Source organism: Mesitornis unicolor, unplaced genomic scaffold (genome assembly GCF_000695765.1).
Source record: "Mesitornis unicolor isolate BGI_N332 unplaced genomic scaffold, ASM69576v1 scaffold39001, whole genome shotgun sequence".
Lineage (NCBI taxonomy): Eukaryota > Metazoa > Chordata > Aves > Mesitornithiformes > Mesitornithidae > Mesitornis > Mesitornis unicolor.
Window position 1 is genome coordinate 1 of NW_010162454.1, and position 25,896 is coordinate 25,896.

Below are 25,896 nucleotides of genomic sequence, written 5' to 3' on the forward strand. Positions count from 1 at the left end.
CGGGGGGTGGCGCTGCCTTTCGCTCTGTGGGAGAGCCGACGGGGCACCGGGCACCGCCCGGGGAGGCCTGCGGCCGCTCGGCCTCTCGCCTTTCCTGCCTCCGCGGCCCCAGGGGTCTTCCCCCGCGGGCGGAGCTCGGGGGCGCTGGTGGCCCGGCCTTGCCGCCCTGTTCCCTCTTTGTGACGGGCGGTCCCCAGTGCTGTCCTCGGCTCCCCTCCCCCCCCTCCGGCGCTTATGGCCGGCGGCTGCTCCACCCTCCTCGCGCGTCCCTGCTCTGGCTCGCTGCGAGCTGAATCCTCTCCCGCGCCCAGGCGGCCTTCCCTTGCGGGGTCTAGCGGTACATGGGCATTTCTCGTACCTGAGGAGTCGGCCTTCCCCCGCCACCACGCCTCTTTTACTCCTGGCTTTCCTGTAGCTTATTCCAGGTTCGTCTTGCAGTTCTGTTTCTGCTACTTAGTTCATGCCTATTGGCTAATTTGGCAACAGGCAGTATAGACAGACTACTCGATTGCATAGCCGCAGTGGTTCTGCCATGTGCACATCCTAGCAGTCGAAATACAGCCAAAGTCAGGATATGTCTCCTGTTTAATTCCTTCCTTGAAAAGAAAAAAAAGAAATATTTTTCTTATATTGCTCATTTACTGAAGAATTTAATGAGCAGTGGAATAAAGTAATGTTACTGTCCTTAAAAGTCAAGCGTTCATTCTCTCTTCGTAGTAGTCTTGATCTCTTTTGGAAACATGTTCTGCTGTTTCATACTGATGCAGTAAGACAAGGAAAAATACAACTCTTACCTGTTTTTCCAGACTGTGGTTGATGTGGAAGAAGCCTCAAACATGCAGTTGTTCATATTTGTAGAGCCGTTAAAGGTACCTTGCAAGACCTCATGCACTAAACTGGAAAAGTTGGCTGTGTCAGTGCTGGTGGTACTCTAGGTCATATGAAGTTATATAAAATGCATTTTAATGTTCAAATAATAATGTTCTGCTTGTAGCAGAAGACCAAAGGATTATCTTAAAACAGGCAGTTGCTGTTTCTCAGGTTTGCAAGTCACAGCTTTTGTTTTGGACAGATCAAAGCAGGTGATGTAGTTAAAAATCAATAAATGCTTATCCATGTTAACTGAAAGCTTAATGCCAGAACACAAACATATTTCATGGAAGTTCTACCTTGTCATTCTAACAATGACATTTTTCCTGTTTCCACAGCAAGCTTATTGTGGAAAACCCTTTGTGCTGACAGTAGATCTTAACCCAGAGATTAATTTCTTCACTGTTGGTTTGCTTTGTCATTTCACACTCTGCTTTACTTGTGCCTGAGATGAAATACATACTTTTTATTACATAGATGAGGAAGAAAATTTTAACCGTCAAGTTCTATCAAAATATAAGATACCAGATAATTCATTTCTTCCTGATGTTTTTTATTTGATCACAACCTGAGAAGAAAAATTTTGTGTGTGCCTGCATGCTCTATGTGCATGAATTCTACATATGTGAGAGTCTGCTCTTTGGCAGAGTGGTTGTGCTTGTTCTGAACCCTGAGATAGTTTTTAAGGTGTTATATTATGTTGCCTCCTTTAAAGTATTTACACCGAGTTGTTTTTACAATAAACTTTCTTGCCTCTGAGTTTTCATCTTCATTGTGTTTTCTCAATTATACAAGCTCAGAAAGAAACCACTTTTTATATTACTGAGAGCAGGTCACATTTTGTCCCTCGATTAAAACTTTAATGACATCAAATTTACTAAAAAATAGAGGATTAAGAATCAAAAATAAGTGATAAGATCTTTTGTATCTGACTGCAGTCATGTGGGCATGTCAGATAGTTGAAACTATGAGGTTGCTTGGAGGTTCAGGAATCATAAGGGAACTGCAGTACTTTGGGGAGGTAGCGCAGCAGCTGTGGCTTTGCCACAGATTGGGTTTTGTTTTTAAAGTTCAAATACTTGCATTTCCCATAGCTTCAGTGAGGTTCCAGTTAATATTAGTGAAATATTCTGGGATTGAGTTACGTTCTGTAACCACAAGATGTTTAAAATGCGACATTGAAAAAGAAGAAACAACTCTCAAAGGAAATGGCCCTCAAAGAAAACAGCCCTCAAACTTACCTGAGTTGTAATAATACTTGTTAATGCCAAACTTTAAGTGGGTTTTAATCTTTTAGATTTAACTTATGAAAACTGTGTGCATTTGGTTTGATTTTTGGTTAGTTTTTTAATATATGAAGAGTTTGGTTCTTTACCAGCTTAATCCTTGGATAGTTTAAAAAGCAAAATTGTCATGCCTAGTTGGTTGGTGTATTTTGTGATGCTACTGTTGGCAATACACGTGGACAAATAAGGGGGCTTGGCTATGCTGTAGTTCTCTGATGATGCAATTTTAGAATTACTTCTGAGTTTGTCCACTTTGACAAAATGAATAATCCACTTACTGGGATCCAGCGTTTAGTGTGCTGCGTCCCTGCTACGTTAGGGTGCAGCCATTCGCTGTCCGTGCCTCACGTTACTTCCCTGGATGAAGGTTCTTGCCCATCAGAGTGGATGTTCTGGCTTGTGTTAAGGACTGCTTGTGTATCCAGCTCATACAACAGGAGAGCTCATAAATTGTGAGCATTTCTCGTACCACCGTGTGCGTCCACAAATGCTCTTTTGAGGAGATTTAACTTGAAATTGCAGGTGGTGCTGACTTCATGCCTGGGAGATTGCTATGTCTGTAATGGAGTGAGATTAGAAGTTGTGTTACTCCAAAGAATAGCGTGGTTATGAAAGTAGAAATGAATTCGTGTGGGAAAGCTGCAAGTGTGTGTTCCGGTGGTCTTATGTTTCGTAAACTGAGGATGAAACCTGGAATCCAAACTAAAGTACTAAAATGCCATGCACACCTATTCAAACAGTATAACCCGTAAAATGGCCAGGTGGTGAAGGAAGGATCAATTGAAGGAGGCAGCAAAAGCAAGCTGCAGGAATATGGCAGCCTAATCATTTTTGTCCTAAAGCTGTCCTTTTCAACTAGTGCATAGAAGGAAAAAGTCACAGCCTTTGTGGAGATATATGGATATAGCATCTGATGAAATAAATTTACGTCTTATGTTCTTGAGCTGCTGAAGTCTTATATTTGTGGCTGTGTTTTTCACAGCAAGAAATTTGTAATTTTGGCTGCTTGCTCTTGAAACGGGCTGAGAAACAGCATGTTGTGTAAATAATTCTGGCCTTGCATCATGGCCAGAGATAGACTCCCCTGATTACTGCATCATACTTATGCCGTGTATGTTTCTCAGCTAGACATTGTTATGGAAATAATAGAAATAGTGCTGTGCTTTTAGCTGTAGGTGCTGACTAAGCGGGATCTCTTCCTGGGGCTGACTCGTCATCATGTTCCTGTATTCCATCCAAACACAGGTTGTTCCTGTCTTGGCAGAAATCAGATATTTCTCGGCCTGTCATAAATTTTCATGCATGAATATTCTGGATTGAGTTTTCACTCCGAAAGGAATCTGAAAAGGATAAACAAGAAAAAAATTAAGCTCTTAAGTACTCTTTCAAGTACTTGTGAGAGGACAGGAAATAAACTTTTAGTCTGATAGCTTAAAATGTTCTTAATGTGATGAGCAACTGTGATGATCTCTTCAGAATCTGAAAAATTATGATACGCTTGTTTCCTTGGTTTTAATACAGCACTTAAATAGTAGAAAGGAAGTTGTGTTACTTTACAGTTTATCTCCTTTCTTTTTTGCCTTTCCCATAGGTGAAATAACAATGGATACAATATTATCCCGTTTGAAGCAGCTCACCCCTGATGAGCTTAGAGAAGAAATTGTAAGGGCGGGACTGAAATGTGGGCCCATTACCTCAACTACTAGGTTTATTTTTGAAAAGAAATTGGCTCGGGCATTGCTGGAGCAACAAGGAGCATTGGAGGAAAAAGGCTGGGCTCTGTCAGAGGAGGCCACTGGAAGTGTCCCCGCGGATTGCAGCGGGGCAGAAGCACAGAAGGCAGCGAGTCACAACGGTCATGGAAGTGTTTCTGAAGAGGCAGACTTTGGGTACTGTGTAGGTCTGAACCCTCCAGAAGAGGATGCTGTGACACACATGAACTGTTCAGCTCCAGTCTGTGGAGCAGGATGTGTTGGTTCACAAGTTAATACCGGGACACAGCCCAGAGATCCTCCACTATACTATGGTGTTTGTCCAGTTTATGACGACATACTGGCAAGGAATGGTAAATACTAATTTCCTTTATTTCCAATGATAAGTATTTTACAATCATGTCTAAATAGACCTTTTTCTATATGAACACCACTGTATTAGTATTTTAAGCGTTGCTCGAATTATTTTTTTGTTTCTGTAAATAGTATTTATTGGAGTATCTGAGGCATAGAAGCACAGTTATAAGATATCCCAGGTGTTCTGCCATTACAGTTGATACGTGAGGATCCTCTACTCAACGTAGCCTAGACGGAGAAAGTGATTTCCTCCTACTCTCATACCCATCCTGTGCCTTTAATCCCTCTTAAGAATAAAAAGTAATCCTACAAATAAACCATCATAAAACTATTTATACTGTCATCAGTTGAAACTTAAATGGTCTCTTCTAACAGATTTAATAATTTCCTTTCTGTCTTAATACCAAATGATATCTAGAAGCATCAGTCATTCTTTACATTTTATCGATCAGTCCTGCAGTAAGGAATTATTAACTTACCTAGCAGCAGGATTACAGTGGTGCAGAAAGGATTGTTTCCTCTGAGACTGTAGGAAGAAGTGTCCTTTCTCATAAAAAGGATATTCAGATTTGAACAAATTAACAGTGCAAAAGGAGAGGAAGGAGGAGGATTTAATTAGTATCTCAGGTTCGATGTAGAGGTCAAAGTAGTGACAGGGGATCATTACATAGTTGATCTTTCTGAACAGGAGAATGTGGAAAGCAATGCAGGGTGAATAAGCTCAGAGTTTGCTTTTCAGCCTGGATGTGAAATACTCGCTTGCTGAAGCTGGCCCATCTATTAAAAAAGATGTTCAGACATCGTTGATGTGAATGGCCAAACACGGTGCATGTATCACCTGATGTTAGCTGGAGTGGGAAAATTATTCTTCTCAGTTTCTGAGAGAGAAAACTTCAAAGGGCGTCTGATTCTTCTGCCAGGTTTGATAGATAAACAGTTTTGGACCAGAGCTGGAAGGATGATCTGGGAATTTTGTAATCTGTGTCTAGGAACAAATCTGAGATCATTGAAATAACTTACTTTGATTGTACTTTGTTGCAGAGAGAATACATGTTTATGAAGATAAAAAGGAAGCTCTCCAAGCTGTTAAGATGATTAAGGGTTCCCGTTTTAAAGCTTTTTCAAACCGAGAGGATGCTGAGAAATTTGCTAAAGGAATCTGTGATTATTTCCCATCTCCAAGCAAGTCCTCTGTATGTTTGTCTCCAGTGAAAATCGGATCATTTAATAGAGGTAAGTGAAAGTATTCAGCTGTGCACAGTAGATGCAATATACAGTCTGTTAATTTTTTATGAGAGAAGAAGCAATAACTCCATAACCAATATACTGATAACAGAAAAAAAAACCAAAGGGTAAAGCATCTTAATAAATTGAAGTCCCTTTAGAGTGGTGGTGTTTAAGATAAGCTGTAAACAAATGTTAGATCACAGCTCCAGAGCTTACTCACCAAATAAAATTGCTGTATAAATAGATACGACAGGTAGTGTTTAATTACATTTTTCCTGTGAAATAAATTGGAAACAGGCAATAAAAATATTTTATTTTTAAAATTCAAATGTGGTTTTACTTCTGTATGAATTTATACTCTCACTGGAGAAAGTAATCCTTAAAGTTAATTGATGCTTTTCCAAGAAAGGGGCACCAGGGTTTCTGTACAGAAATTTTAAAAAATAGGGTAGGTTGGGATCCTGCCATTTCTTTTGTGAAGAACGACCACAGAAGTAAATTGGGGCCCCAGGAATCTGTGGAATGACTGCTTTTTGTTACTTAAAGCATGAGGTTTGGCCTTCAGTGTATGGTTTCTACGGTCTATGTTATGGTAAAGTAAACTGGTTAGTTTTAAAAGCAATTATCATTCTGGTTTGCATGAATTTTACACTAAAAAGCATTGCTGTTCTTCAGCTAAAATGTTGGTAGCGGTCTGCATAGTTGCTTAGTAGTCTCTGGTTATATTTGGTAGGATTTTATTTTACTCACAGATTTCAGGATTTTCAGGTTTAATAAGACACCAGTAAAATGGTGCAGGCTGTATTTAATTAACCATGTTCATAAGTCCAGAAATAAAATGGTAAACACTTACTGTATTTCAGTGTTCCCAGCTGCTGTATTAAAGGGACCCAGTAACCACATAACTGCAAAAGCTGTTTTAATATTCAGAAAATTCTTATTTCGTGTTGAATTTTGCTTTTAAGTTTGCATGGAAGCAGATTGGCAATTACAAAACAGTTTTACAAGGTGATTAAGTCATATTCTCCTCCGTCCCTATTGCTAACTACCAGTAAGTTTAAATGACATTGACCTATTTTTTTTTTTACTCCTGTACATTGAAGATGCAAGGTAATACGTATTTTAGATTAAAAGCTGGTTTTCATCGTCTGGGTATGAAAACATTAATCACTGAAAAGAATGCATCTAGAAACGTGTTGCTTTATTTTGATAGATGGCTTGTTCTCCCCTGAGATGGAAACTGCAAATAAAGAGAGAGCCAACAGTTATAAAAGTCCGCGTACTCAAGATCTTACTGCTAAACTTCGGAAAGCTGTCGAGAAAGGAGATACAGCGACATTTTCAGAGCTTATTTGGAGTAACCCTCGCTATCTGATTGGGTCAGGAGACAATCCAACAGTCGTACAGGTAAAAAAGAAAAATCCAAGTTCTGGTTTAATGGTTTAGCTTTGAGGCCTGATAAGCAGAACTGGAAGGAATGTTGTTTCCTACTCTTCATTCAAGATCATCTTGTTTCTGCCAGTGCAAAGTTTCTCAGTGTTTATTGATCCTAGCTGAAAGCTAAGAGAAACACGGCAGCTGTCTGTCTTGCGTTAAGTCACCCATCAAAATAGAGAGTTAAAGAAACTGAGTAAGCAGTTCTTTCTTTAGGGTGAGGACAGTTTTATCCAGTCGTGCAAGAACCGTGTTGTTGTTGTGATGTTGTGGTATTGTTGTTGGTATTGATCTCCTGCAAATAATTCCGGTGTTTTTTAAAATAGAATAACTTAAAGGAACAGGGTAGGGCCCAGGCTGTAACACTGCTGCTGGGACACCACCACCGAATTTCAAAATGTTCTCTGCATCTAGAAGCCATGTGTAAGGTACCGTTTAGCAGTCACTGACGATCTTACTTTAACAAATTACTTCTGTCAGAGCAGCTTTGGGAAGTTGTTGAAATTTTGTATGTGATATATTAACAGCAAATTGAATTTTATATATGCATATACGTACACTTATTTTCCTGCTCTTTTTATACACTCAATTTCCTGTCTCCTTTTATTATGTGATAGCTTAGTAGACTTTCTTTGCCACACTTTTGCCTTAGATGTTAAGAAAGACTATAGCTGAGTATAAGAGTAATGTTGTTAATTGAAAGAATAACGTGGGTATAAAGATGTAAATACAAATTTACAATATCATATAATTTACTGCAGGTCTGAATGTTTATGTACTGTCTTGTTAACATTTTTTCCTAAAAAAAATATTAAGAAACAAACTACAGTTGGTGTTGTATGGTATGGGTATGGGAACCTTTGTATTTTCACAGTTAAATCAGTTGAGCGTGTGGCTGTCAGGAAGCTGTTTTGATTTCAGTTCATCCTAATATTTGTCTTTTTTTTGTTTCAGGAGGGGTGTAGGTACAATGTCATGCATGTTGCTGCCAAGGAGAATCAACCTGGGATCTGCCAGTTACTACTGGACACTTTGGAAAATCCTGAGTTTATGCGGCTTATGTATCCAGACGATAACGATACAATGTTGAAGAACCGTATTCAATACATCGTGGACCTTTACCTGAACACACCAGATAAAATGGTGAGACTTGAGTGTTTGCCAGTTTCATGTTATTTTGGAAACAACTTGAAGGTGTTAAGGATGTGTAAGGGAGAAGGAAAAGAGAACAGAAGGGGATGCTTCTAGCAAAATGACTTATGCATGAGTTTTGTGGGTTTTAATCATGATTCTTACTGTATGGTGGGAAAAGATCTGTTCAGAGCCCTGATAATTGGTCATGACATTTATACACTTCTCCCAGTCTCAAAATAAAATACGTGGGATTGGCTTTATCGTGTTTCCAAGTGCATGTGAATTTTCCCTTTTCACCACTGCAGGGTTTTGATACTCCATTGCATTTTGCCTGCAAGTTTGGGAATTTGGACGTTGTTAATGTTCTTACCTCGCACCCAGCTATTGTAAAAAATCCAAGAAACAAATACGATCAAACTCCAGCAGAAGTAAGTCTCTCCACGTTGACAACAAAACCGGAATTGTTATGCCAAATCAGTAGATCTCATGTTCAGACATTTACTGACTACTGTAGATAGAGATTGTTATGAGATACTAGTGTTGCCGTTAGAGTGTAAATCTTTGATAACACTAAAAATATCTTATGTTCGTTGTATCTGGGGAAAAGTTCTAGATTTTATGATTCAGTGCCTTTACGGTATCCATTTGATGGATGTGGATGTATTTTAGTGTTCTACTGTGAATTAAAAACGCTGTACAAGATGGGTTGAGACCAATAATTGACTATTCAAAAAGAGCGCACATTGTGATGGATTTGAGATTGATGTCTTGTGCTCTACTAACAAACAATTAAAATCGTATTAACAGGTAGTTTGTGAAAGAAGCAAGAATAAATCTGCAGAATTGAAAGAAAAGCTAAGAGAGTACTTAAAAGGTCTGTATTGAGAGTTTTATACTATGTCAGGCCTGTATTTTGTCTCTTTGCTGTCTTCTGTTTCCCTTCTTTAGCGTTCCTTTTCATAAATGATGCTACTGTACAGTGCTCTGAAAACCAAAGAGAAACTCTAAAACTGGCAAGGAACAGAAAGCATTTTTGTCTTTTAAATTACATGGTCAGAACTGGTACTGTATGGATCACAAGGTTCTCCTCATAGCTCTGTAATGTGGGCATGGCCCCTATTTTATTCAGTGAGCCTGAAGCAGAAAGTTTAATTTAAAAGCAAACAAAAGGTCTTTACAAAGCAAGAGATTTATTTGTCACGCTGGGCAGTCGTGTGATTTCTTTGACACGGAACTTTTCACTGTTTTGTCATGTGAGGGTTTAGGCATCTGCAAACTGACATTTTGGTATTCGCTGAAGATCCTTAGGGGAGAGATACGTGTATCAGTTTCTGTATTTGAGAGAGAGGGGAGCCTGCACTAAAATACAATCTGTAAGCAGTCAATAAACATTGAAACAGCGAGTTTGAATTGGAAATAGTTTTACTAATGAAATAAAGTCAGCTGGTGAAGTATTCGGGTGTATTGGTAGTCTAGGAAGAAGCAGCGGGGTAATGTAATGTAAACTCAGTAGGAAAGCTTTGTATTACCTTTTTTTAGGTCGATACTATGTACCACTCTTGAGAGCAGAAGACAATTCCTCAGCTCCTGTAATTGGTGCGCCATGGTCCCCTGATCAGACAGACGACAGCCCCCAAAGAACTTTATCTAAATACGCTGGCAGCCCCAAAGACCCAGTGCTGTCGATACGAGCTTTTGCAGGCCCCATGAGCCCCTCAAAGGTAAGAAGAGAATGTCATGTGACTCTTAATGCCTATTTTTTATTCCTTTTTTTTCTTTTTTTTTCAAATGAAGAGCCATTAGCAGATTCACCCACAGTTCATCGTGTGGTGGAGCTCACTCCTGGACAGATTGTGGCGCTCTCTTTCCTGAAGAGATGGATCTCCCTCCATAGAGGAGGAGCACAGAAAGATTTTTTTATTGCTGAAAACATAGAAACGTGTGGTGTAAATAAGAAGAGTGGAAATTCATTCAAAAGAGAGTTGTTGTTTTCTGTTTCCTATTGGAGTCTATTCAAAGAGCACTCTTTGGCAAACCTTATGTTGTCTTACAGATAATTGCTCCAAGTTTCTAATCTGAAACAAAGCCTTTCAATGTGGCTGTGAATCAGTCTAAAAAAATCCTACCTGTGTCTTTATCTCATTTCTAGAAATTGGCGCTGGATGTTAGGAGCAGTTTGTCACCTCCGCTTGTTGAGCGAACAGTATTTCGTTCTAGATGGAAAAACCGATAACCAAATAGCAGATGCTGGGATAGTTTTGGAAAAATATTGATTGTGTAGTAGAAAGTGAAGTTTTCAGAAGGAATAGTTAGATACCAGTTAAATACAGTATAAATTTGCAGGCATTTCTTTGACTCGTTTGTTTCATAACAATGTGCTACAAGTATGACAGCTTTAGAAATCATGAGTAAAGACAATAGAGAACTTTCTGGCATCTAATGCATGAATTCTTCCAGGACTGAGTTTTACCAAAATGCTCAATGCTTTTTGTTCTAAATGTGCTTGTTGGTCAATTTTCAATTCACCTGACAAAAATGTAAATATATTTTATACTCTGAAAAAAAATCTACCTAGAGTGTAAACAATGTAGTACTTTGATTGCTGACAGATACTTTTAATGTCTGGATGTAATTCTTAGTTATTGTTGCCGACTTCCATCGTATAAAGGCATAAAGTTTGGGCTTTTACAAAAATCCATTAGTTTATTGCCTTTAGCAGTTCAAATTCAAATTTCAAAATATACGGCAAGAATATATTCTAACAGTTGTAGTGAGTCTGTGGAATTAAATAAATACATATAAAAATACCACCTTTGCAACCTAGAAACCGGTGACCAAGAGAGCATTTATCATTACATAAAATTATAACGACATGGCAAAACTAGAAGACATACCTGTTCCGTGCTACACACAAATTAAAACCAGACAGACTTAGTATCTGTACGGTGTTCTTTAGGGTTGTTACACATTATGGTCCTTACTCTTAATAAGCATTTATGAGATCAAAGTAACCAGTAATAGCGGAAGGAGTAACCAATGATCCCGTCTGAGATTCCTCGTAGCTAGAGTTGAGGAATGCTTGTTTCAGAACTACAGTTTTTCACGTGTAGACAACAAGCAGCTAAATGTCTTTTAGACCTAGAGGTAGACGTTTAGCCAGCACCGAGTTAGCTTCATGTTGTGGGGTGTAGATTTTAAAATTATTTTTCTTTTTTAAAAGGCTGAAGAATTTCGCAGGCTTTGGAAGACTCCACCTCGAGAGAGAGCTGGCTTCTTTCACAATGTCAGGAAATCTGATCTGGAGAGAGGTGTTGAAAGGGTTGGAAGGTATCTAAATGAGTTTCAGTATAAAAAATTAGCAATAGACAGAGCAATTAAAAGCAGAAGACTTGTGCTGAGTTCAGTTATTACTTACTGAACAATACTTTGGGGTAAATGTTACTGGCAGAAATATTTTACGAAGTACATCGTAGTTGGATATTTACTGTATTTTTGTGTAAACAAAATAACTGAAAACATAACACCTACCTTTCTTAGCTTTGGAAATATTTTAACTATTGCTGATGGTGTGTATAGAATGCTTTTCTCCGACATTTATTTGCCTAATTTGTCAGAAGATCTGAAATTATGCATAGCCTACTTTTCTGTAAAATTGAGGGATTGTTAAAAAGAGATACAAATAATAATAATAATAATACAAATGTTCTGCTTTATAAAAGCTGTGTGTTGCGGTATGTGTCCTTGCCTTGAAAATACCTTGTATCAGCAATATATGGAAAACACAGACTTTGTTAAAAGCTTGTTAGATTTCCTTCTTTAAAATAACCCCACTTCCTTCTACCTTCTCCTGTTCCCAAATAGAAAAAGCTATTGAATGGAGTATCATTCAGATTGTGCCTGCGTCAGTGGGGATTCATCTCTATCTGATGTCTAGATACAGTCAGTTTTAAAACAGCAATATTTATGGTGTTAAAGGATAGTAAATTTGACAAATATTCTAGAAGAAATTTAGCTGCTGCTATGTTTGCTAAAGATGTTTTGCTAAGTCGCCTTTGCAGACTGTTGCTTGTTGCAGAATTGTGTTGCCCAGTCGCACGTTTATACTCCTCTTAATAGCTGATAAAATGTATTCAGAAAAGTTATTGTCAAACTAATACTTATGTCTTCACAAATGATTCGTTTTATTTTATTTATTGCAGGGAGTTAGCTCATGAACTGGGGTTCCCGTGGGTTGAATACTGGGAATTTCTGGGCTGTTTTGTTGATCTGTCTTCCCAGGAGGGGTTGAGAAAATTAGAAGAGTACCTGAGTCATCGGGAAATGAGCGAAAAGGCTCAGCAAGAAACAGGGGAAAATGAAACCTGCAATAGATATAAAACTCCACATCCTTCTGGTAAGAAAAGGGCAGTGCTATGAACAACAGGTGGTACCTAGGGAGAAGAGGGAGAAAAAGCCTGGTGCCCAGGGGAAGCATTACTCGCCTGTTGTGGTTGCTATTGTTAATCTGTTACCAAACAGTCTGATTATGGTATTGGAAAAGTAGTTAATAACACTGCGAATGTAGGAGAACTAGAACAGACCTCATCAGATGTTTGTTACCTTTCTTTTGAAGTACTTTATTTGATGGTAGCCCCCAAATGAAATTCCTGTAAGGAAACCTCTGTCTTCAGTAAGTTTTTACTCAGAGCATTGGGAATTCGCCTTAGATTATAGAATCCACAGGTACAGAATAAATCACTTCCTAAAATGAAGGAACAGTTCTTTGCAGTTGAGAGTGAAAGACGCACTGAACAAAACCCAGGAAAGCTGTAGTACCTTCTTAGACCACTGCTTGCCATTTGTTTACAGAAGGCACGCAGCAGGCCCAGATCTTTGTGCTCCTTCCTCCTCCTGTGCAGTTATAGATCTGAAAGGCCTCTGGTACTGGGACAGACCTGGGCTGACGAGACCCTGAAGGGTGGTTATGGACTGATCATAAGCCTTTGTGCTTTGGAAGAGATGGAAACTTAAGCTATTCTGTATTAGCAATATTTTCCTACTCTCTTCTGCATTATCCTAACTTCGTTCTTTGTTGCTGGCTAATTATTGAAGTGAGGATTCACATTCACTTCTCGAATGACTAGGATATAAAAGGTTATTTCCAAAGAAGATGCAGCTGTAATGTCATTTTGCATTTGTAACTTTAGTTAGGTTCGTTCATGCTGTTGCATAAATAAAATTAGAGAGGGCTTCAAGAAATAGCATAAGGCATAAAGGTTGTTTATTTGTTCCTAGTTTATTTGGCTGGCATTCTGTTGAAAGTCTTTTTATGTGTTGGTCTTATTTAAATTGTTTACAGGCAAGAGTAAAAAGTGCTGCAATTCTATTTCTGTTGGAGCATTTTTGGATGAGGACGATGATGACATGAGCTTAGAAGAAATTAAAAACAGACAAAATGCAGCACGGAAAATCAGCCAACCCGTCGTGTCCAAAGAACCTCATGTCGGTGCTATCGGAGACGCTGAGTGTGATATCTTGTCAATGGAGCACACAGGAAACATTATAGAAACATCAGATCACCCCAGGCACTATGAAAAGGCAGCTTCTTCCAGCAAAAATGGATTTTGTAGTCCTGTGTCCAGTGAAAGGATAATCAGTGACGGAAAGCATTTGCATGGTGGAGAAGAATGCCTTGTGTCACCCGTTTCCAATTTAATGTCAGAATTTGAAAGCCTGTCATTCCAAGAACAAGAGGTTGCAGGAGGATCAAATAAAATCACTGAAAAAACTGTGAATGAGATGATTCCAGCTGCAGGAACAAGTCAGGTGAGAATATCCAAGGACCATCGGGATCAGACCGGCTATGCATTTTCCCTGGCAAGTTCTTGTGAGCCAAGTGTTGCAGGTAAACCTGGAGAGACCAAGTTAAGGACAGAACACAAAATTCCCCCAGAAAAGGAGAGGCCGTCCATGGAACCTGGAACTCAGAGCAACGAGGCACAACGTCAAGAACTTTCTTCACAGAAAGGTTTTTGGAAGGCTTCACCCACAAATGACAACTCTAAGAAGTTATTCCTGCTTGGGTAAGAATCACCTTTTTAACACTTACTTGTCCTTTGGCTTATGTACACAAAACAAATCAAGATGCTTTTCAGAGTGTCACTGACGGCGAGGCTGAGATGATGTGATAGTAAGCAATGCCGGTTGCCGTCAGCCTTGAATGATTGTCTTCAAGTGCCGCGATGCTTGTGCAGTAGCCACACAGCTCTCTTGCAGCTGATTACCTGAGTCCACATCTGAAACACAAGGAGGAAGAAGAGTTTTGTTTCCAAATCAGTTTCAGCTAACTTTGCTGTGTACCATTCATCTGACAGGCTTGTGACTTCATGATAAGTCCAACAAAGTGTTCACTGCACTCTTGGGATGTTCTCAGATTAAGTTTTCAAAACTTTTATTTTATGAGGCTACTGTGTAATAATGGACAGTCATTTATGTGTGGGCCTGCTGGAAAAAGTTCTTAGAGAAACAGTGTTCATAGAGGAGCAAGGGCAATTTGTTTGCTTATTTCAAAAATAAATGTTTTGAAATTGGAATGTTTTATTGCCTGAACAAATACATAGTTCTCTTTTCATCTGATTCTGTTTATATTCTAGGGAGCAGCCCTCGAAGCTGGATAGTGATGTGTTAGCAGCTATAGAAGCAGCAGAGATTGATCCACAGAAATACCCGGTTATTTACAAATGGAAACATGCAGTGCAGTCGTACTCTTCATCTGACAGGCAAAGGTATTTCTGCAGGTGCAGTCACATGAGTTGAAATGAAATTTTTAGCAGGTCAGACACAGAAGAGCTTGAATAGGTAGAATTTCAGGCCTTGTTGCTCACAAAAACCTTGGTTTAAATGTGCAACCGTGTTAACTGTTAGTATGTTTCTGAAATTAATCACCCAGCCTTTTTGGTTGGAGTCTGTGAATGAGGGAAGTTTGCTGGTGCTGGTCAAATTCCTTCCATTACACTGCAGTTCCACGTAACTTCAGCACATCTGTACAGACAAATCAGACAGAAAACGGAGGTCTCAAGAGTGACAGTGTTCTCCAGTTGGCACACGTGTCTGTGTGCTGATTTATTACTTGGTACTTGGACCCTTTGGCTTCTTTTGGTAATTGAATTAACATGAAGATTTAATTCCATTTTGACAGACATTGGTCAGAACACTGAAGAGTCCCTTGTGTAGACAGGCTAACACTTACATACAGCCATGATAAAGTTCTCAGAAAAGAAACGGATGACCCAGTGCCACACAACAGATTGGACAGGGGACAGGAACAGAAAGGCACCAAATGACCTGTACTGACTTCTGCTTTTTTCTTGTTTCTTCTAGCATGAAATTCCACTTATTATGAGAACTGTTTCCACTAAGAAGTTCTCAGTATGGGTATTAAACATTAATTTTTTCAAGCATGCTTTACAGACAGAAGCTCTAAAGCTATGTCAGAGCTTGTGAGAATTTAAAAATATAATAGACTGGCTTTATTGGCCATAAAATTCAGAGTAGGAGTTGGGAACCAGCAGCTGAGAAGTGCAACTGTGTTAAATTAGCAGAGATCGGAGCAGGAAGAATGTTGTGGAGAGAGCTGAAACAAGGTGTGACAGGGCTGGCAGGAGTGCAGATGGTAATGCAAGGGGAGATGCTGCCCAGTGCGAGCACTGGGAAAGAAAGCAGCTTAACTTTGTCTCTGTATTTCCAGCAGTGCACTGAAACAGGGCCAGCTCGTTCTTGGGAAAAACCCAGGAAGCTAAGATGTTTCTGTGATTTAAAGTGGAGTAGAAATGGGGAAGCATTTTCATATACGATTTGGTGTTGTTGTACCGCTTCACTTTTCAAAGTCAAATTCTCTCATCCCCTGATTTTTGTAATTATTTTTTTTAAGAAATAGGCCAATTACTAGGGTATTTTTCATCATTATTCCAATGTCTGAAAGGTTCACTGTGTTATTCTTAAGTGCTAAAACATAACATGAGATGTTTATGTGTAATCACTGTTCTATCACATAAAAAAGCATTACTGTGATTATTTGTCAGCGCCAAGGCTCGTGCTGCAGCCTCCTTAATTTTGCAGTGCTACCTCTGCCAAAAGGGAAGAAATGACAGACTTGGATCACGTTGGGTTTAGGTGTGTAGGATTTTAACTGCAAAAATCAGGCCTAGTGATACAGGTACCAGTAGGTCTGTCAGAAGAAAATTTCTTTTCAAAAGGTTTTAAATACGCCGTGTGCGCGTGTATCTCATCGCTGGGGGATGCCTGGGTTGGTTTTTATGATTTATTTATTTAAAAAACCTTTTGTATTTAGCTTGTAGCGTGTTTTCTGTTCATCATAAGAAATTACCTCACATAGAATGAACGGGTGCTAGAATCAACCTTTGGTCATTCTGCCTTGCTTAAGACAAAATTTAGAGAAAAAGAAAAGGCTTTTTCAGAAATGGGTTTTTAATTTAACAAATATCTTTTTCTCTGTTTTCAAAGAAATTTTAGATACTAGCTCCCGTTGACTTAAGAAAAAAATCTGACACTTACTACGTAGAAGAATGATTATTACTTCTGTGGCATCCAAACACAAAGATTATTTTTAAAGAGGAGGCGGGGAATGATGCTCTGCCTCAGCAGCAGCTGCGGCACTGCCCAAGATCAGGGCAGCTTTGGTCTTGGTGCCGTTTTCTAATGGGGGCACTGGACTAAAATTGCTCAGGTGCTTCACAAGCGCCCGTTTCTTTGCTTAGTGGCCATTTGGAGCAGATGAGGCAAGATGTCTACACGTAATGCACAGTGCTGTTGCTGTTTGTTCTCAGACCTCTGTTGTCCCAGCTACCATTTTTCTCTGCTGGTGCATTATTTCTAAGCCCTGCAAGTGATACTGAGGACAGGTACTGCTCTCCTTACCGCCGGTTTCTTAACAAAATGCAAAATTACTTCTTGCTTCTTTCAGTTGGCCAAGCCCAGCACTGAAGGCAAGATCCAAGTCTCAGATCACTGCTGCTGGCCTTCCAAGTGCTTCCGTGTATTCGAATTCAGGAAGAAGCAGCCCCGTAACAGGAAGTCCAGGAAAATACGGCACCGCTGCCTCGTTCGCTCCAGACCCCGGGAGCCCTGGGCGCTACAGTCCAGCGTGTGTCAACCATGCGCTGTTAAAACTGCGCTATTTTTCAGAGCCTCCTGCCCATTAAAATGTGATTCATCTTCCTGGGACTTCAATTCTATTTTCCTTGTTAGAGCAGAGGGAAGTAACCCACAATGTTACGGAAGTGACATGAGGTTTGTACTTGGCTATTTATTTTTCCTCAATTAATTGAGGACAACTGTACGTTAAAAAAAAAAAGAATATATGTCTTTACGCCGTATCTGAGCTAGATTACTGGTGATGTACAAGAAGTTAGTGACAGTCAGTGCAGTTGTCCAGTAGCTGTGAGTTAACCCTTGTTGCCAGTAAAGCAGCGAGCTGAACCTTTCCTTAGCAGTGGTGGTATTTTGTTATCACCAGTTGTCGTCGTCGTAATGAACCCGTTAGCCTTCTTTTGCTTGGGTAGCCTGGAGGTAGCACATCGTCAGTGAACAGAAACCTCGGGAGAGGAAATGGATGGCAAGAAGTGAAATGCTCTTCCAGGTGCAGAGGGAGTACTCAAACTGAAAAGCCTAAAACAAAGCCTGGGTAATGAAACCACAGCTCTCCAGTGCTGAGTATGAACGTGAAACCCTGTGTATAAACAGAAATTAGTGTTTCTAGCCAGCACTTTGGTCTAGACAGTGGAGTATGCAGACACATGCACTTACATATCTGTGTGTATGTATGCACGTATTTACACAGAAAGCTGTCAGTCTTTGCTTGTTCTGAGGCTGTTAAAACACCCATGGTATACTGAGTGTTTTAGTAAAGGGGCACTATAGAAATTATTGCTATTCCTTTAAATGTTAGTTTGAAAATTTAAAAAGAATATAAAAATTAGCTGGTTTTTTTCCCACAGAAGTGTTTAACATTAGCAGATTTTAATACTTATTACACAAAAGCACATCAGCAATAATTTCAGCAGATTTACCAGCAAGATATCTTAATGGTCTAGTTTGTAATCTCAGAGTGGTAGCCAGTGACCCATGATGTGGCTCCTGATGTCCCAACTGTAAAGAGACAGGAGTATGGACTAAAAATATTTTTACTGAAATCTAAACTTTTACTCCGATGTCTCCAGTCTTGACGTGGTAATGAGTCTTTGTTACAGCAGTCAGTGATTCTGTTCTTTAGCCTTCTGTAAGAATGACTTGTTTCGACACTACGCTGCTGAGTTTGAAGAATCTGTTTCAAAACTGAAGACAGTTTTCCATATCAAGCTTAATGGTTGTGATGTTGCTTAAAGGAAGGCTTCCAGAAACAGAGTTCTCCAGTGTGATAGCCCTCTAGTTCCAAAAAAAACACCAAACAATACAAACTGTCTGTCGTTGTGACTTACATCTGATCAGACAATTAAAATCCACCAAGGCTGTGCTAGTAAAAAAGGGATGGATCTGGAGTCACCGGTGCCACACGCTGATGAGGAAGCACGGATGCTACTTGGGTGTCCGTAAGGCGGGTGCACGGCTGGAAAACGCCCGCCGTGGGCTGGGTGATGCAAGGCCCGAGCGGGCTCAGCAGGAGCGAGGCTGGGGCTCAGCCTGCAGAGCTCGCAGGGTTCCCTGGTTGCTGCAGTGACTGTTCGTGCACAGACTGTACACCTGGCAACAGCTTCCGTATTTGGTACAAACCTAAAAAAACCCTGCACTTAATGCTTTTTGCAAGCTCAATAGTGCCTTTTATAGCATATTTTTTAATTAATTTTTTTGTTCTTTTATAAGTTTTTTAAAAAAGTGGCATCCACTTACTATAGGTACATAAAATACCGTTTTTTTTTCTTCTGGGCTTTCTGAACTGAACATATTTTAATGTCTCCAAGTTTGATTATCCGGTGTGACAGCTCTCCACTGTGGGAGAGCATTCCTGTTTTAGAAATTATTCTTTAAAAAAAAAGGCTTATTTAGCTCTTTATTTATAATTAAGCCTATTTCCAATGAGCTAGAAATTATAAAGAGCTACTTTACAAATGACCGTCATTCAGAGATATTCCAACCAGTTTGGGGTTGTGGGGTGGGGAGGTTTCATTCCTTAAGACACATTAGGGAAAAAAAGAAAAACCAAACAAAAAAACCCAAAGCAACAAAACAAACAGAACCTGCTCTGTTACCAGGCATATTCACAGACTTTTTTAACAAGGATTTGTTTTTTTTTTAAATGCAGTCTCTATGGTCTCTGTTTTACTTTAAAGGGTTTGGGGTTTTTTTTGGTGGGTTGGTTGTGGGTTGTTGGGTTTTTGTTTGTTTAGTTTTGTTCTGGTTAATAATTTAATGAAAATTATGTCTTTGTCATTCTGGAGAAGTTATTCAGATGCTGAGTAACTGCCCATTACCACTTTAAAGCCAAGCCTGGTGAGCTGCTGTGCATGCAGCAGAACTGCCCTGGTCCTTCTCGAGCTGTCAGAAGACCTGCACTAACGCTCTACTTCTTTTCTTTCCCCTTTTTTACCTTTGTTATGCTTTGCTTTCTTTTTTTTTAATACTTAGTATTGGTATGTACAAGTAGCCACACACACCCCCCACACACCTCCCACTACCCTCACCAAACCTTTGTCTTTCACTTTGTAATTTTATTTTGGTTCGGGCAAGAGAATATTTTTTTTAACTGTGTTATATACTACAATGTGTCTTAGTCCGGTTGTACCGCATCTTAAGAAGTCATTTTCTAGCAATGTATTTACTTCAGCTATTAAACAAAGAATAGCAATCGATGTAGCTATTTCATCGTTCACGGTAGTAAAGAAAGCTCTTCCACACAGAGCTTGTAGAGACACTAAATCAGATTGATATTGCTTGAATTGTGTTTTCTTGGCCAAAAGTTCATGTTTAAAGGTGCAAAAGATCAGTTGTGGGTTTGTTTTGTTTGTTGGCTGATTAAACAAAAACAAGTGTCATGTTAAAAATGCAGAGTTATCCTGCTTTCTAATAAAAAATAAATTAGTAGCAAGAAGTGTCACAGTTTGATTTCTGGTGGTAGGCAGCTGGGGCGATAACCACGATGTGGGCAAATCACACATTTGTCCAGGCCTTGCCACCACCCCCCTACCCATCTGTGTGTGCACAGTGACACGGGATTGTGCCATTGAAGACTTGAAGAACAATCTCAAAGTGTCTGTAAGAGACAGAAAGGCTGCACACTATAAAAATTATGTACTTGCTAGATTTAAATGTCATACTCCCTCCCCAGAACTTAAATGCCACTGAAAAAGTCATTAATTTCTGTACATGTGCAAAGAGGTGGTGTGTGTTTGCTGGCTGCCCACCAAGAACCTATTTATTAGCGTGGGGGTATAGAAAGGTGTGTTATGAGAGGGTGTGTGTATGCACAGACACACAAAAATGCACAAGACGTTCATCTTACTCGCTCTGGTGCTCCTCTTCCATGTGGTGGTGAGTGACACAGCCCCTGTACTCCCAGAACACCAGATCCAAAGGGTTCATCTTGTATATGGCACTGCTTGCACGCATTGCTGTAGGTGATGGCAATGAACTTTGAGCCAGCTATTCTCTCAAGTTTACATTGCTGGTATGTGGAGTTACAAAGCTGATAAATGGCAACACGCGATGCAAAGGCTGCTCAGCTGGCAGAAACACAAGTCACTGTGCAGCACTTCGTTCAGCCATCCATTCTACGGGAGATGGCCACACAACTTTTAACTGAAGAGACAAGAAAGACGGACCAGTTATTTTATTCAAAACTGTTAAAAAGTTAAGAGACAAAAACTGATAAATTATGCTCATTGCAAAGAGATGGTTTCCTCTTGCCCCCACAACCTGCACTACACGATGACCATGGTTTGTTCCCTACTATCCCCAGTGGCTGAGATCATCCTGATGCAACAGTCCTGTACCAATCAACCCTGGTCCTGCTAGGTTGGGTGCCATGATGCTGCTTTCTGCAGCTCTGACAGGTGCAAGTTTAGGATCTCATCAACATTCTTGGTGATAAGAGACCCTGTTAAACTACTTATTTATGTATGTTTGCTGGTCTATAGTATGCACCCCATCACCAAGGCGTATTATGCATTTGGTGACATCTTTCAACATTGCAGCTATTGAGCTAAGTTACTACAGCTGTTCAGGTGCGCAGCAAACATCTGAAAGGTGAAATGCTACCAAGCCCTCCTCTCAAAAATGACACCACCTGCATTTGTACCAGAACAAGTCCAGCAGTGTCAGAGCGTACAGAGGAGCCACTTAAATCATTCTGCCTGGCAGCTGCACTGCTCAGCCTAGAAGAGCCATCCCACAGGCAGTTTTTCACCATTCAGGCACCAGTAGCTTTATGCAGCCATTTGCTCCAATACTGCAGAACCTGACCTGAAGCACTGCTACCTTGAGCCCTGTGGTGGTGTCGCTCTGCTCTGAAAGCAAGGTACCAACAAATAGAAGTCAATGGGACAGAGCAGAAACAAGAAAGAGCCGGTAACTGGAAACACTTGCGGAAAATTGCCGCCTGCCTTTCCTTCCATCTTACTGCTACAAGAACTCATTCCTACATCCTTCTACAGACCAAGTTTTAGTTAAAGGCTTTATGAGACTGAAAAACATTGTTCAGAATATCTTAAAGTACTTCCTGAGGATGGAGGTACACTCAATATAAGCAGCAGTTAATTCTAGCACCACAGTGCTGAGGCAAATGGTTGGTTTTTTTTACCCTCCTTATGCTTATAACCTCCAGGCACAGATTACATGAGTTTTCCAGGGGCAGAGGGAAACAATGACACAAACACACATCCTCAACAGCTTACAAAAACTGAAGCATTATCCCTTCCTTATCTGAACAGCAGAATACCCTATCACTTCTGCAAGAGCTGAAACAAGCTGGCTCATCTTCAGTTGTAGCTGCAGCATGATACAAGGCTGTTCCTTCCCCTTCCCACACCAACTGCTTTCCTGCACAAGAGAAATATCCAGAGGAGCAAGCTTTGGTTACAGAAATTCGCAGGGGCGAGGCGGGGAGTCAGTGCTCTTGCAACTGCTGAGCACACAGACATTCAATCTCTTTGCATTCCACAGCCCAGCTTTGAGTATTGGGGAACACTTGAGGACTGGAGAGCTTCAGGCTTACAAAGACTTCTTCTTTCCTGGACTGAAAGGCAGGTACGAGTATGAAGGAGGCAAGGGGCTAAAGGACATTTTAAGACAGCATCACACCCCAACATAACAGATAAAAATCTAGTGGTACTGTAGCTGAATGTACTAGTGCAAAGAGACTAGAGGCAGCTCCTGGACAGCCATCAGTTTTGCTCATTCAGGTACGCGTGATTTTATCTGGAGGCATGAACCCTGTGTCACCCAGTGTTCGAAGCGCCACTCTTCCGTTCGGACGGATCACCAAGTGAGTTATACTGCCATTGTTAAGAGACATTCGCAGCCAGCCTTCCGGGGGGAACTGCAACGCCCTGTTAAACAACAACAACAAAAATAATTTATTCATAAACAGTTATCTTAACATGCCCTCACAGCATCACCTTCTGTTCCAGGTAAGAAAAAAAGAAAATTGTTGGACATTTTTCTTGTGCAATTGCTATGAAAATGCAGCACTGGTAACTGGACCAGAGCCAACAATGCACTTGCATAAGCAGAGTCCAACAGGTGAGTATGATTATCACAGGCAAGATTAATTCAAATCGACAGAAGGCAGAAGCTCTCACACAGCCAGGTTGCTGGGAACGCTCTGAGCAACCCCGTACCAAACGGGACAACAGCAGAGGTTCGAGTTGGTCACTGAGCCAACTGCAGCACCACAAACCTCTGGGCAGTTCAGGACAGGTAGAGAGGATGGCTCACCACCCCAACGGCCCCTGTGGACCAGAGGTTAAGTGGCAAACAGCACACTTTGATCCACTATTTTAGCCTTAACACAGGTAGGTACCTAACAACGGCAGAGGTAGTGATTCATTCTGTATGGCTGCCAGCACATGCCTATGAACTTTTATTCTCCAGAACTACTTTCCTCAGCTGCACTGTTCCGCAGAAGTGGCAAGAAAAAGTTCCTCGTGCTTTTTGTAAAAATTCAGTAACACAGCTCATCTCCAGCTATTCCAAAACTCCTAACTGAAGTCCTCAGGAGTTCAATCTATTGTAGTAAACCAGCTGTAAAAAAATATCTCAGGCATCTTTTGCCTCAGATACTGAGGAATAACTTGATTTTGGCTCTTAGGACAGTCTTTTAGAAAGGCTAAGAAATTAAGGAACAGCTACAGTCAAGCTAGATTGAAAGGGAACACTGCACGCACTGTGTTCAGTTGTAGTATCAGAGATCCTGGAGCAGGCAGAAGAGAAGTTAAAAAGAGAAAAGAAACAGCAAAGGGAAGAAGTGTACAAGCATTTCAGAGAATGCTCCTGAAGAGCTCTAAAGAAGTCCACAGCGCAGACAGGCAAGCATTTAACTAGCTCAGCTAAATAAAGCTAACTGAAATTGTTGTAGGTATTGATCAGATTAAATTTTAATCACATCTGTCCTGCTCAAGACAAACTGTCTCAGGGAAGAGGAATAAAACAGACTCAGCTGATTGGGTACAGAGACAGGCAAAGATCCAGAACCGTTTTCTCCTTCATGAACAACCTTGATGTTAGTGCAAAGATTCTAATTCAATACTGGAAGTTACTGCAAAAGCACACTAATACAGCTTGAGCATAACACAAAGATTTCCATCTTTGAAAGATAAACCAATCTTTCATTACGTAAGATCAAATCCACAGCACCGCAAAAAACCACGTCCGGTCAGATGCTCTATTTATTGCTTTCCAATGGTGCAGACAGACATTGTCCTCAGGTTTATGGGAAGCAGAAGTATATGGTATTAAAGAGACTGTTCAAACATACAGAAAGGTTTGGAGCCCAACCAATTCAGCTGTTTTCACTTTAGAATTAGAATGAATGTGTTGTAATTTCCCAATGTGCCTTGTATCTGCAAATTAATCCTGTGACGAAGCTGCAGAAGCAGCTGCTCACAACGCAGGCACTGATCTCCAGCCACTCCAAACAAGAGAAATCAAGACATCTCCTAGCTCAGCAGTGCCATCCACCATCTACCATGGAAAATCACATCCTTGTAAAGGACACAGATGAACACACAATCCAACACATACCTGCACACGATATAGCGGATCACGTTGGCATGGCAGACAAAGATCTCGTAGCTGTCTTCTTCCTGCTTTGCATCAGCTCTATGAATGAAGTTTCGAAAAGCAGCCTCAATTCGAGCTCCATCTTCGTAATACTGCTAATAGCACAGAGTTCAGAGTTACACACAACTCAGAGCAGCACGTGCCACTGTCTGCATTTGCAGGTGGGCTGCATCTTCTAAAGAGTTCTTCTTCATAGGGATGCACACTTGAGGCTGAACTCGTACTTAAGGACTAAGTTATTTTAACTGCTCTGTACACTTATAGGGAGGAGAAGACAATACAATCACCCAAGGTCTATGATGAAAAGCATCAACTCAGACACTGCAAGTTACTGCTACTGTCTATACAAAGTATATTAAAAACTCCAAAACATAACTAATAAATAAATAAGATTTTAAAAAGTAAAAAGTTACCACAGCTTCTGGTTTCCAGTGTGAGACTGGAGGATCTGGTTCTATAGGCGCTCCCTCTCTCAGCAGATCAGTACTAATTTTTTTGACTCCTGAAATATTAAAGACACATTCAGAAAGGAGTTGTTACTTCACATGGCACTGCAAACAGGCCCACAACTCTGCAATCAACACATTTTTCATATTCTTTCTTGAAGGAAGCCTTCCTCTCCATCCTAAAGACCATTTTAGTCTACACACTTCCTACCAAGGAGTGTGAATCTCTTCAACACAACTGTTTTGTCATCAGCGAGACAAAGTTTCTTTTGACTGAGAACAGCTTGGCACAGCAGCTTGAGTCTTACCAGCCTGCTGCACTTTGAAGAAATTCACTTGCAAGGATGTTAATCTAGAGCTGTATGTCAGTTAATGCTTACTGCTAATTAATGTCAATGTTACTCTTTTGATATTTAATATTTACGTTCATATTTTAATCTCTTACTCTGAGGAAGGAAAGGTGGTTTAAGGGGGGTTTTTTGGAAGCAACACATTTAAGAAAACAAACACAGAACGGTTAAGAGAACTGACAGCTAGGAGGTCAGCTGATGGCCTGTGACAGCTTTTGCTTTACAAAACACGTAAGTGAAGAGCAACCAGCAGAGTTCTCCTACGCAGCGGTACATACAGGTAGCAGTCACTCGCTCAGAGGGGCAGATGACTCTGGTATTTTTAAAGATGAACTGGAAACAAGCAGAATTAGGGTTCTTAGTTTCTTTATCAATATAGACATGTTCACATAGGGCTGGAAGTCAGCTAAATAACATCTCAACCAAAGCAGTTTTAAGGATCAGAAAACAATGAAAATTAAGGGAAGTCACTCACCTGGGAGATGTTTACTTATAATTTCAGTGGTTTCAGTTGCTCTTGTCATGGAGGAGTGGATAATCTGATCAAATTTTATTCCCAAACTTGCCAGCCTGTGTCCAGTCAGTTCAGCCTGCTCTCGACCTTAAAAATTATGTTCATAATATGAATTGGTGACACTCACATAAGCGCCTCACGCAAACTACCAAAAATGTTGTCCAGTAGACGTAAAAGGTCTCCATGGATGTCAGTCTTTTTCCTTTCAAAAAGTAATGGGAAAATGTTTTTACCAGAGTCACTACTCAGATCAAGCTCACTGACTGGACAATTTCAAGTTGTATTTCCATCAGCAGG

General features: G+C 40.3%; 2 protein-coding genes across 2 annotated transcripts; one reads left to right on the forward strand and one right to left on the reverse strand.

Moving 5' to 3' along the window:
• The first annotated feature begins 3,758 nt into the window (after window positions 1–3,758).
• Window positions 3,759–17,220, forward strand: ANKLE2 (ankyrin repeat and LEM domain containing 2). Its single transcript, XM_010193626.1, has 12 exons — window positions 3,759–4,221; window positions 5,267–5,458; window positions 6,666–6,859; window positions 7,841–8,029; window positions 8,326–8,448; window positions 8,828–8,894; window positions 9,560–9,741; window positions 11,241–11,347; window positions 12,220–12,413; window positions 13,359–14,082; window positions 14,653–14,784; window positions 16,983–17,220. The coding sequence occupies exons 1-12, from the start codon at window positions 3,759–3,761 to the stop codon at window positions 17,218–17,220; spliced, it is 2,805 nt and encodes a 934-aa protein (XP_010191928.1).
• Window positions 17,221–22,243: 5,023 nt separating this feature from the next.
• PGAM5 (phosphoglycerate mutase family member 5) lies at window positions 22,244–25,686 on the reverse strand (the record flags this gene model as incomplete). The annotated part of the gene is made up of 4 exons (XM_010193627.1): window positions 22,244–22,557; window positions 24,251–24,384; window positions 24,703–24,791; window positions 25,561–25,686. Coding segments are annotated over 4 exons (500 nt in total), but the record flags the coding sequence as incomplete, so codon positions are not given.
• Window positions 25,687–25,896: the final 210 nt, after the last annotated feature.

What these genes read in the sequence shown, in the direction of transcription:
- ANKLE2 (XM_010193626.1), top strand. Translation starts at nt 3,759, where the DNA reads ATGGATACAATATTATCCCGTTTGAAGCAGCTCACCCCTGATGAGCTT. An exon ending in AATCGGATCATTTAATAGAG is followed by an intron (nt 5,459 to 6,665) that starts GTAAGTGAAAGT and finishes TTATTTTGATAG; the next exon opens with ATGGCTTGTTCTCCCCTGAG. An exon ending in GCCCCATGAGCCCCTCAAAG is followed by an intron (nt 9,742 to 11,240) that starts GTAAGAAGAGAA and finishes CTTTTTTAAAAG; the next exon opens with GCTGAAGAATTTCGCAGGCT.